Consider the following 13,111-nt stretch of genomic DNA (forward strand, 5'->3'; position numbering starts at 1 on the left):
TAAATAATTCAAGAGCGAACGACATTTTCCATGGCTTTAGTAGGACAAAGGAATTTGGCCCCCTTATTCAGATAGACTGCACTTAAGCAAGTTTCCAAGATAAAGGACAGATACATCCTAGAAGCAAAGGAGACTGAAATGTCTCTCCTTTTGCTTCACCTAATGACTCATATTGAGGTACATAACCAACATGAATGATGATTTCTCTTTATTAATTTGTTGTCTGAAGTATTGTCTAAGTTTAAACAGTGAGTGCCTGCCCATCAATGGTATCCAGGCTAAGGAGGACACTGTCTTCATCAAGTGTGTACACACTGCATCTTCCAGCAGCAACCACCAGAATATTAGGCAGGGATCCTTCTTCAGTGCTCGGATTCTGAAAAAATAACTTTATTTTATGTACAATAGGACTGCTGTGTTCCCCAAATATTCTGATCTTATTTCTGATATCCAGCATTTGAAGCTTATTCATTTTCACAAGTACCAACATTAAATTGTGCTATATAATTTAAAAGAGCAAATAAAAGTAATTGCAACTAAATGCAACTTTAGAAAAAAAATTCATAATACTTCTGAAAAAAGGGCCAAGGAATAATAAACTTATCCAATTTATCAAGTTGACAATTCAAAGAAAAATAATTTTACATAAAATATTATTCAAATTGTTCACTGTTTCACTCCCATCCTCTTTTTTTTCAGAATACCTAAACCTCCTGCATGGGCGTCAATCAGCGATACTGCCACAGCAATTCCAATAGGTAGTCCTAGTGCTTGAGCAGCAACTGGTGTCAAGCCTTTTCCCACACGGCTGCCAGGAGACAACACGTGGTTCCCTGGATCAGACAGAAAAAGAAAATTGTTAGCCAATAGAACAAGCATTGCATTCATGTAGACCTGAGACAGGTTGTTATAGAAAAGGTACTGAAACCTGCAGATGTTAAGCTTCTAAAAAGAATCATTAAAAGTAATAACAGTTTAGCCCTAACAAAAGCAGTCTTAAGCTGTGAAGTCCTGATGTTATTTTTAAACTAAGGTATTATTAGCCGTTTATCGTGACAAATTCATTTTAAGTAAAGAACTTGAATACTTTATGAATATACAATATCCAGTAAATCTTTTCTGATCAACCTGTTCAGAGATATTATATCACACCTTTGGACTTTAACCCAGGTCACCTGGCTCACATAAGGGGACACTACCATTGCCTGAAAGAGCCCATATCCACCACAAGACTCTTATTATATTTTCTAATCAATTCGTTCAGAGATGTTTGCATGCACCTCTGAAGCAGGTGGAACTTGAATCCAGGCCTCCTGGCTCAGATGTTGGGACACTACTACTGCATCACATCAGCCCCACCACAAGACCCTTATGGTAACTTATATGATTCAGCACACTTGCTACAAAGAACAAAATAATAGGATACAAAATCACTTGGGCTGTGATTTGGATTACAAATCCCTACCCACCCTGATCAAATTCAGATTTGTACCCTTCACTTAAAATTCTGCAGTAGGAATAACGAACCTTAACTTTAGACATTTGTTTCAAGTTTGCCCTCACTGGCTGGAAGCAGTGCTTCATTTTTGGGTGCAGTCTTACCAACAGCCTTTGTGTCCTTAGATATTGTGATATTATTCATGTGTAAATTAAGACTCTAATTGTCTGTAGACTATGCATCCACATATAGCATCATCATTAAGTCCTCAACAAAAACAGATGCTACAAGTGCACTTTCCATAAGAAGTCACATATATGTCTGGCTGAAAACCCAACTGCTTTACTAAGTGAAGAAAGCCTATTATCATTACTTTGTATGGCAACCATGTGAATTTAGTTTGACACCACTGTGATTAATTTTTGAGTAACTTGAGAAACCAATCGATTGTATTAGACCAGTATTTGAATTGCAGTAATCCTAGAAGAAGGCCTCACACCATTTTGTCTGGGAAGCTAGAATTGGCTTATAAATACTGGCCTCACTAAAGACACCCACATCCCAAAAATGAATTAAAATGTTCCACATGGCTTTATATTCTTGGCAATCAGTGTTATTTTGTGGTTTACGCTACTAATCTTCATCTTGATGGACTTTCATGTCACCCAGAATATTTGTTTAGGTAACTAGAAAAGCACTGAGTATGTCTGGTAAGATGAAATGAACTCAGTGTGGAACTAAACATTTTTTTATTAAGTGATCAAAGAAAAAAAATGTTGCTGTTTAAATCCAGCTGTCAGCTTCGTGTGAATTTTCTCCTCATCTTTTCAATAATTTTGTTTGAACACTCTCATTTTTTTTTTCCTCTACATTGCACACACCTTATACATTATTTTTACTCTGCCTCTGATGGGAAAAGAGAAGGGTATTTACTTAATCTGGAAATAGCTTCTCTCATGTCTTATTAAATAATGTAAAATTATTGCAAGCCATTTCTATTAGACAGTGAAATATTAGAACAGTATACTTTCTACTTTTTAATGCATGTTCAGATCTTACACATTAGGATGGAAATCTCCTTTTTATAGTTCTAAGTAAATCCAGTGAAAGTCGCTTAATGAGCTACAGTTTGAGCAAGCGGTATGTTTGGGCTTGGCTTCAATTGTTTCCTGAGTCAAAGAAGTTCGTTAATGTGCCACCCATGGGTAAGAAAGCTGACAGTTGGATCTGTGGATTAGGGCATTGTAAAAGTGCCCACTACCTTTCCACTGCTTTTGTCCCCACTGTGATTTTATGAGCAACAGTGGAGGCATCAATTGAGACATTCATTATTATCCCAGTTGAGACACTTTAGTGGACAATTACTACCTAGTTAAGAGACTCACCCTACTGTTGCCTGGATTAAACTGGGAGTGGCACAGGCCCTTGTCAAGCAGTTGGTCTGGTAGGTTAATGGTGAGTAGAGGGGAGCTTCCTTCCTAACTGGACCTCTGTGCCCATGAAGGATCCCGTCTCCAGGTTCCCTCACTTCATGGTCTCTTAAACCTTAGCCTCAAAGCAACTAACAACTGTCCTCCCTGACCCCAAACTTAGAAATTTCCAATCCTTCACAGATCACATCCTCATTTAGGTGATGCATTTAGGCAAGACTAATTCTAGAGCATTATAAAATGAATGGAAGAGCCTTGTGAAAAGTTGATGGGCAGAGGGATCTGGGAGTGCAGGTCCATTGTACCTGAAGGTTGCTGCACAGGTGGATAGAGTTGTCAAGAACGCATATGGTATGCTTGCCTTCATTGGATGGGGTATTGAGTATAAGAGCTGGCAAGTCATGTTAACATTGTACAAGACATTGGTTCGGCTGCATTTAGAATACAGTTCTGGTCACCATGTTACCAAAAGGGTGTGGACACTTTGGAGAGGGTGCAGAGAAGGTTTACGAGGATGTTGCCTGGTATGGAAGGTGCTAGCTATGAAGAGAAGTTGAGTAGGTTAGGTTTATTTTCATTAGGAAAAAGGAGATTATGGGGCAACCTGATTGAGGTTTACAAAATCATGAAGGGTATAGACAGGGTGGTTAGAGACAAGCTTTTTCCCAGGGTGAAGGATTCAATAACGAGAGGTCACGCTTTCAAGGTGAGAGGTGGAAAGTTTAACGGGGATACATGCAGCAACTACTTCACACAGAGGGTGGTGGGCGTTTGGAACACGTTGCTAGCAGAGGTGGTAGAGGCAGGCACGGTAGATTCATTTAAGATGCATCTGGATAAATGCATGAGTAGATGGGGAGTAGAGGGATACAGATGCTTAGGAATTGACAGACAGGTTTAGACAGTACCTTTGGATCGGCTCAGGCTTGGAGGGCCGAACAGCCTGTTCCTGGGCTGTAAATTTTCTTTGTTCTTTGTTTAAGTGTACTACTGGCAGTGACCACCATGCACATTGGCATTACTGGTACCTTTCTAGCTGCTGCCCTCTGGTTGGCTGGCAGTGCTGAATAGTTTCATCCTGTCTTTGATGGATAGAAATCCTGCTACGCCCAGACTGTTCAGCATCAATTAGCTTTTAAATGGCTGGTAGTCCCCTTGATGGGCTCCTCATTGAGTTTTAATCTGAAAGGGCCAAGATAACATTTTCTCATTCACTCATGGCTGGCCAGCATTTATTGCCTATCCCTAGCTGCCCTTGAATTGAGTGACTTGCTAAGCCATTTCAGAAAACAGTTGAAAGTCAACTGCATTGCTGTGGTTCTCAAGTTATATGTAGGCCAGACCAGGTGAGGAGGACAGATTTCCTCCCCTGAAGGGCAATAGTGAGCCAGATGGGTTTTTTTTCGACAACTGACAATGATTTCATAGTCATCAGTGGGTTCTTAATTTCAGATTCTTAATGGCACCCTTTATTTTACAGTTCAAACAGTCAGTTGACAGATGAAATTCAAATACTCAGAGAGGTTAATGGTAGGTTTCCCAGCAGACATGAACTTATATTTTAGGAAAGTTTCCACACCTTAAGCAGGGGAATTTAAAAGTTTTAAAAAGAGGCATTTTCCCTTAGTAAAAGGAAACAGAATTGAGAAATTGTCAGACATTTTATTTTTAAGTAAAAGGCAGAGATGATTCCTGCCAAGCTTTGGCTGTGGATTACTTTCATTGATGACAGATCTTTTCTCTAAGCTTTATATTTCTGATACAGTTCTGGTATTCATTTAAAAGAGATGTCACACTTCCACAATTACATAAATGATATTAATGCTGAGAAATAGGCTGGCAGCATGACTTGAATGATGGCTACTCTTTATATTAGGCAGTTTGCCTTATTTATATATGATTAACGAGTTACAGACACTCAATGGACATTCCTGCACATCTCACTCCTGAAGACAACTTAAGTTCTGGGCTGCAGGATTTCCAGTTATGACCCTCTGATTGGTTCTGGGACGATGGTGAGGAGGAGGTAAAACAATCAGAAAGCAGAAGCAATAAGGAGAAAAGTTGGAAGCGACCAGAGGCAACACTCCTACACAGGTAAGTTTTGATAAGCTTTGATGGCTGCTGGCAGTCCCATTAAGATCTGCTAGTTTGCTGCATGTTGACCAAATGTTTCCGAATGCAGCATTACAAAAGAAGCCTCAAATGGGCATGAGATCATCAATTGCATAGGAGACCTACCGTCCATTTCAGATACAGGTTACGATTGCTTCTTGTTTTGTTCTTTGTTAATAAAGCATGTGCTATATCTCCAATTGGTATCTAGCAAGCATACCTCACCTACCATATAGGATGTTTAAGTGTCTATTTTGCATCTGTGTGAAGAACTATTTTTAAAACAAAATTCCTTAATTACAGATTCTAAACTACCATGTATGCAATATATGAGAAAATATGAGATTATTCTCAACAGTTACAATCGCCTTCTTTTATTAAAAGAAAATTGCTTCTGAATAGAATCAGCAATATGGTAAAATCATTCTCTGAAAAGAAAAAGCAGCCGCATAAAACTGGCATGACTCCAGTTTAAGGTGTGTTACCTTCTAGACTCCACCCAACACTAGCAGTTGTGAGATTTTTCCATAGCAACAGGGATATGTATCCACTGTAAACAATGTAAGATAAGAAAATATCTTCAAATTGGTTTTGGAATGCTTTTGGGTTCTATGGTACAAAATTAGGCAGCCAATTAATTCAGTCTTGTGCCACTCAAATAAGCAATGTTAGCAACAAGATGTTTTCATATACACTGCACATGTATATGGAAGGTATTGACTTGAGTTCTGTTCAACAAACATGATCTCTGCTAGGCTTCCCTGCAGGATGGGGATCAGTGGTGCTGGAAGAGCACAGCAGTTCAGGCAGCATCCGAGGACAGGCAAAATCCGAGGACAGGCAAAATCGACATTGCGGGCAAAAGCCCTTCATCAGGAATAAAGGCAGAGAGCCTGAAGCGTGGAGAGATAAGCTAGAGGAGGGTGGGGGTGGGGAGAGAGTAGCATAGAGTACAATAAGTCAGTGGGGGAGGAGATGAAGGTGATAGGTCAGGGAGGAGAGGGTGGAGTGGATAGGTGGAAAAGGAGCTAGGCAGGTCGGACAAGTCCGGACAAGTCAAGGAGACAGTGTTGAGCTGGAGGTTAGAAACTAGGATGAGGTGGGGGAAGGGGAAATGAGGAAGCTGTTGAAGTCCACATTGATGCCCTGGGGTTGAAGTGTTCCGAGGCGGAAGATGAGGCGTTCTTCTTCCATGCGTCTGGTGGTGAGGGAGCGGCGGTGGAGGAGGCCCAGCACCTCCATGTCCTCGCAGAGTGGGAGGGGGAGTTGAAATGTTGGGCCACGGGGCGGTTTGGTTGATTGGTGCGGGTGTCTTGGAGATGTTCCCTGAAGCGCTCTGCTAGGAGGCGCCCAGTCTCCCCGATGTAGAGGAGACCGCATCGGGAGCAACGGATACAATAAATGATATTAGTGGATGTGCAGGTAAAACTTTGATGGATGTGGAAGGCTCCTTTAGGGCCTTGGATGGAGGTGAGGGAGGAGGTGTGGGCACAGGTTTTACAGTTCCTGAGGTGGCAGGGGAAAGTGCCAGGATGGGAGGGTGGGTTGTAGGGGGGCGTGGACCTGACCAGGTAGTCACGGAGGGAGTGGTCTTTGCGGAAGGCGGAGAGGGGTGGGGAGGGAAATATATCCCTGGTGGTGGGGTCTGTTTGGAGGAAAGTGGAGGTATTTGAAACACAAAGAGTTTCCAAATTCATGTTTTACTGCAGGGCTTATGCACTACAAATGTATATTAGGAATTAGTAGGGTTTTCTGCTCGTGGAAAAAATCCGCCACGTCTAGCTGGCCTCATGCAAAAATTCCAAATATGAGCTCCTTTGCATGAGCTCCTTTGTGGGAGTGCAAACAGGGATTAACCTTGTCACCTGTTCCTGGAGATCCATATCAACATGGCCTGCTTTGTGCACCATCTTAATGGAAGTAAGACATTACCAGATCTGAAGAAGCAAATAAATGATAAAACTAAAGCACCTTTTACTCAATCTAATGCTGAGATTAATAACCTATTGGAGAAATGCTGCATTCAGACATAAACAATGGCTCAGAGGTGGATCATCAGACAAAAGAATAGAAAATTATTTGTGCATAGCTTTCTGGATGTCCCAGTGCACAAATGCCATGCATTAGTCTTCAAAGCAAAACTGTTTTGGGATACTTAGTTTGTGATGAGTTAGCATTCCTTAGTAATTGTAGAGGCGGTCACAATGGCTGTGATTTAATGCTCAGTGCACAAAATGTTGAGGCAGCTAACATCATAGACAATTAATTCCCCCGGATGATCCCTGCCTTCATTCCTGATGAAGGGCTTTTGCCCGAAATGGCGATTTTCCTGCTCCTCGGATGCTGCTTTTCCACTCTAATCTAGACTCTGATTTCCAGCATCTGCAGTCCTCACTTTTGCCTAGTTGATTTTAACCTTACTGCTAATCCTCTTGCAAGGATGCCTACCTTGAAGAAGTTCTCCTCCTCTCTCTACAAGAATACCTATTGTATTCTTTGCTACCTTCTCCCCAGCCTCACCGCCCTCCCATTTATCTCTCCACCCTGGAGGATCCCTGCCTTCATTTCTGATGTAGGGCTTTTGCCGAAAATGTAAATTTTCCTGCTCCTCGGATACTGCCTGACCTGCTGTGCTTTTCCAGCACCACTCTAATCTAGACACTAATTCCCCTCTCATACCAGTGAGAAAGCACACCAGATCAAGCACCAATTAGATACTTGAAAGTGCTGTCTAGTGACCTTTTTATTGAATTACCAGCTTCACCACTGGAATCCAGCAGCCTAATCAAGAGGCCTACAACCTCAGTGAGCTGAACAGTACTATTGGAGGTGTGGGCTCTGCAGCCATCAAAAGCTGCAGCAGTAAGCAGGTAAGTGCCTTTTTGGGAGTCATGTGGGTAACAAAGCAGAGTGGGAGTGAGGGTGATAGGAGGCAAGGGCAGGGGTGTAACTTTCATTGGCCAGCCACCTGCCTCCTGTCGCCTGTTTCTTGTTTGCCCAGATTAGGGCAGATGGAGACGCTTCAACTGGCAGGTAGGACATCTTGGTTGCTATTCTCCTCTGTCAAGTAGGCAGGTAGATGGGCCAGTGGTGGGTAGAGGCCCTTAAACTGAGGGCCTGTTGTGGTGGGGAGGCTTCAAGAAGTGTGGTCATGGATCTTCTTGACCTGAACTTAATTGCTGAGTGATGAGGAATGGGCAAGCATTTCTCTGGGGTCAACCCTCTCATTATAGGCCATTCTCAACCCATTTCTTGCAATTTCAGCAATTGTGTTCTGAGGGAATGGAAAATTGTGCCCTATATTTCCTCTCAATGCTTTAAATTAACACTGGGCTTTCGACCATGTTTGTTAGCCAGTGATGCTGTTTGAGAGCTGCCCTGTTACCTATATAACTTGCTAAATTCAGTCTTCAGAAGAAATCATTTGGACAAGATGCAGCACAGAGCCCAGTACTTGCAGGTACAGATGTCAGCATCACCTTACACTTGTTGGAACAAAGGGGAGAACATTTCAAAATGCATCTGCAGTTTCAGCTTAACAGTTACTGTATCAAATAATGTTCTTTGCTTATTAGGAGACAATTACCTAACTCTTTTATAATAAAAAAAGGTTGATGGTGAAATAAAGACAACAGGAAAAGAATGAAATTTCAGAGAAATTCAAATTTCAAATTCAATGCTTGTTTACTACAAAAGGTGTATAATCTGAGAATGTATATTTTTGAACGTCCTTTTTTTTCAAGAAATTGATAATGGAGTTGAATATGGGTTTGCAATGCTAATTGGCAACTTATTGCTATGACTGCCCAAGTAGGGAATCAGCCAGCATGATCTGTATAGAATTCAATTAAAGAACTAAATGCATTTGAAAGCAAATGGACTTATTAGCAACAGACAGCATGGTTTTGTACAGGGAAGGTCATGACTCACTAACTTGATCGAGATTTTTGAGGAGGAGATGAAGATGATTGAAGAGGGAAAAGTGGTTAATGTTGTCTACACAGACTTCAGTAAGGCTTTTGACAAGGTCCCTCATGGTAGACTGGTACAAAAGGTGAAGTCACAAGGTATCGGGGTGAGCTGGCAAGATAGATACAGAACTGGCTTAGTTATAGGAGACAGAGGTAGCTCTGGAAGAATGCTTTTCAGAATGGAAGGCTGTGTTTAGTGATGTTCCACAGGGATCAGTGCTGGGACCTCTGCTGTTCATGATCTAAATAAATGACTTGGAGGAAAATGTAGCTGCTCTAATTAGTAAGTTTGCAGACGTTAGAAAGATTAGTGGAGTTACAGACAATGAGGAGGGTTGTCAGAGGATACAGTAGGATATAGATCAGTTGGAGATATGGGCAGAAAAATGGCAGATGGAGTTTAATTCAGACAAATGTGAAGTATTGCACTTTGGAAGGTCAAGTACAAGTGGAAATTATGCAGCGAATGGCAAAATCCTTAGGAGTATTGATATGCAGATATCTGGGTGTGCACGTCCACACACTTCTGAAGGTGGCAGATAAGGTAGAGAAAAAGGCCACGCTTGCCTACATTGGAAGGGGTATTGAGTTTAAGCATAGACAAGTTATATAGAACTTTAGTTAGGCCACACTTGGAATACTGCATACAGTTCTGGTCACCACACTACCAGAAGGATGTGAATACTTTGGAAAGAGTAAAGAAATGATTCACCAAGATATTGTCTGGTATGGGGGATTTTAGCTATTAAGAAAGGTGGACAGTCTAGGTTTATTTTCAATGGAACTCAGGACATTGAGAAATGGATTTATATGTGGAGCTACTTGGTCTTGAAGGAAAAGTTTTTTCAAAAAATTACTAATCATGTGTAGATTCCTAGAAGTGATCTCTTCTGGAGAAACAGGTTTTTAATCTCTTTGGATGATGTGTCCAATAGATCCATCTCCACAATGAGCCGCTCAATGTCAATGAGGAACTGATATTCACCAGTTTCCTCATTTCCCTTCCCCCCACCTTACTCCAGTTCCAACCTTCCAGCTCAGCACTGTCTTCATGACCTGTCCTATTTGCCAATCTCCCTTCCCACCTATCCACTCCACCCTCCCTTCTGACCTATCACCTCCATCCCCACCCTCATTCACCTATTGTACTCTTTGCTAAAATCACCCACCCTCCTCTCTGACCTATTACCTCCATCCCCAGCTCATTCATCTATTGTACTCTTTGCTACCTTCTCCCCACCACCCCCCGCCCCCCCACCCCCCCCTCCCCACTCCATTTATCTCTTCACCCTGGAGGCTTCCTGCCTCTATTCCTGATGAAGGGCTTTTGCCCGAAACGTTGGTTTTCCTGCTCCTCGGATGCTGCCTGACAAGCTCTGCTTTCCCAGCACCACTCTGATCTAAATGCTCAATGTCAATGTCAATCCCAACATGGAAACACATAATAACAGCTCACAAAAGTTTGTGCACAGGATGAGAAAAATGTGACTTTAGGCAAAGAATTTCAAGAAGTGACATTTAACTTAAGAACTAACTGTAAAATGTTTAAGGCCTTTGACCAATTGGATAAACTGTCGCCAAGTGCAAGAAATGGTAGGAACTCAGAAGGAAAATGAATCAATTCTTGGGCAGAAAACCATAGATTTTAAGAAAAAGGTAAAAATGCCCAGAATGTGTCCAGACCAGATGACGAAACAAAAATGAATGACCTGTTCTGTGTTGTCCCAATTTTATGATGTCTTTTCCTCCTCCCTTAGCTAATATCTGAGTCTCAGTTGCAATTAATTGCTAGCTATCATAAAACCAAGTTTAATAATTTAACCTTTGCACAGTGATGCTGCAACTGTTCCTCTAAAGATCAGTGCTGTTTCAGCATTGTGGTTGAACTAACCAGATATCATAAGATTGCTGATTTAAATTTCAATATCATGCTTCCAAGATATAGTATATGACTCATTCTGAACACAACAGTTAGGAGATAGCATTTCTTGACAGTGTATTAAGACTGTTGCTGATTCTCGCAGCTGTCTTGATCCTTAATAGTGATTGCCATGTCTCAAATGCCTCTTAAACTGATCCCTAAGCCTCAAGTTCCCACCTCCATAAGTCAGCTAAGGGCTGGGTGTGGACAGAAGATCAATACACCGTGAGGCATAAGCTGTACTGGCCTTTCACATTGCTGCAAGGGAGTGCCAGCAAAGTCTCCCAATCTTGTAGATATAGTTCATTTTCTGGTTGCATTGATTGGAGAAGTTTGGTTATTGGTGTCGACCATGAAATGAGTTAGACTCCCATTGTACCTTTAAACCCTGGTGCTTACAATAAAACTACCATGACTTGAGTGCATTCCTGATGAAGGGCTTAGGCTGATTCTCCTGCTCCACAGATGCTGCCTGACCTGCTGTGCTTTTCTAGCACCATACTTTTTGACTCTGTTCTCCAGCATCTGCAGTCCTCACTTTCTTCATGACTCGAGTCCAGCCCATAGAACATCAGAATTACTGACAAATGGAATTGTAGCAATGTAAGCAGGAAAGGGTGAGGTGAAAAAGAAATTTGCTAATATTGTTGATTTGGAGATTGTGAAAGATCAAAGAAGGATGTACACATGACCAGCAAGTACGTACAAAACAAATCCGTTCAGTGCAAAGAAACTGGAATAACGCATCAGGAATCAGCAATATGTTTAGTCAGTGAATTCTATATGATATAAAATTAAAAACATTCAAATTAAATAATTGAAGCAAAGCTTCGTAAAATGCACAGCCCATTGTAAATAGCTATGAAATAGATATATCAATAACAAAGACAAATAGAAACCTTCCCGCTTATCAAGGAGAAATCAGATGTACAAGCAATTAAAATGCTATGTATTATAGCATGGCACTAGCAATGTAGGACACTCAAGTCTTAATACTGTGAGCATTTAGGGTACATTTTCAAAAGCAGATACTAGCACTTTATGCGCCAAAAATCACAAATCATTGACTCCACACTAGATCTCAAAGACATCCCAAATAATATTAATTTTGCCATTTCTTCAGATTATTTTGTTCTCCCTTACAAAGTTTTCTTAAACCAGTGCTCTTAACTTAAATCAGGGCAATTGCAGACATATGAATAATGCGTTGTCAAAAGTAGTCTGAGAAAATAGATTATTGGGAAGGGCAGTAGACGAACAGGCAGACATTTATGTAGATATTTCAAAACTCTATTCAAGTCAAAAAGAAGAACTTGATGAAAAGGATGAACCACCGTGGTTAATGAAGGTGGTTAAAGAGAATATTTAGTCATAAATGTAGCATACAAAACGATAAAAACTAATGTTGGAGCAAAGAATTGGGATTATTTTAGGCATATGACTAAAAATCCAATAAAAATGGAGAAAGCTGATTATGAAAATAAATTGGAAATAAAAACAAGCAGCAAGAGTGCATACAGGTATATATTGACAAAGAGAGCAGCTAAGGTGAGTATGGGACCTTTGTAAATTGTGACTGACAAAAAAATAACAGGGAGCAGGAAAATGGTGGATAATTTTTAGCAATATTTTGTATTGGTCATTATGGTGGAGAACATTACTAAAAATCCCAAATCTTTCAGTTACGGAAGGTGCTAATAGTGTGGGGAGGTCCTGTAACAGTCATTATCATGAAGGATAAATTATCTGACAAACTAATGGGACTAAAGGTAGAAACGTCACCAGTTCCTAGTGAAGAGCTTTTGCCCAAAACGTTAATTCTCCTGCTCCTCGGATGCTGCCTGATCTTTCCAGCACCACACTCTTGACTCTAATCTCCAGTGTCTGCAGTCCTCACTTTCGACCAGTTCCTGGTGGCCTGCCTCAAGGGTTTTAAACAGTCACTGCACAGATAGTGAAGACAGAAACAGGGGAATATATTACGGGGAACAAAGAAATGGCAGAAGAGTTGAATTGGTACTTCAGATCAGTGTTCACTGGGGAAGACACAAGCAATCTCCCAGAGGTAACAGTGGCTGAAGGACCTGAACTGAAGGGAATTTATATTTGCCAGGAATTGGTGTTGGAGAGACTGTTAGGTCTGAAGGCTGATAAGTCCCCGGGGCCTGATGGTCTATATCCCAGGGTACTGAAGGAGGTGGCTCTAGAAATCGTGGATGCGTTGGTGATTATTTTC

At 41.2% G+C, this 13,111-nt stretch overlaps 1 protein-coding gene across 10 annotated transcripts in view; it reads right to left on the bottom strand.

Moving 5' to 3' along the window:
- The window catches only part of fggy (FGGY carbohydrate kinase domain containing), a 369,292-nt gene that overhangs the window by 175,461 nt on the left and 180,720 nt on the right, over nucleotides 1-13,111 (bottom strand). For all 10 annotated transcript variants that reach the window (XM_087990626.1, XM_087990634.1, XM_087990630.1 and 7 more), the window contains one exon: nucleotides 705-833. In XM_087990626.1, coding sequence (XP_087846752.1) covers nucleotides 705-833 — 129 coding nt within the window. The remainder of the gene's footprint in view (nucleotides 1-704; nucleotides 834-13,111) is intronic.

The sequence above is a fragment of the Chiloscyllium plagiosum genome, unplaced genomic scaffold (genome assembly GCF_037043375.1).
Source record: "Chiloscyllium plagiosum isolate Xiang-an unplaced genomic scaffold, Cpla_swu_hap1 HiC_scaffold_9, whole genome shotgun sequence".
Taxonomy (NCBI): domain Eukaryota; kingdom Metazoa; phylum Chordata; class Chondrichthyes; order Orectolobiformes; family Hemiscylliidae; genus Chiloscyllium; species Chiloscyllium plagiosum.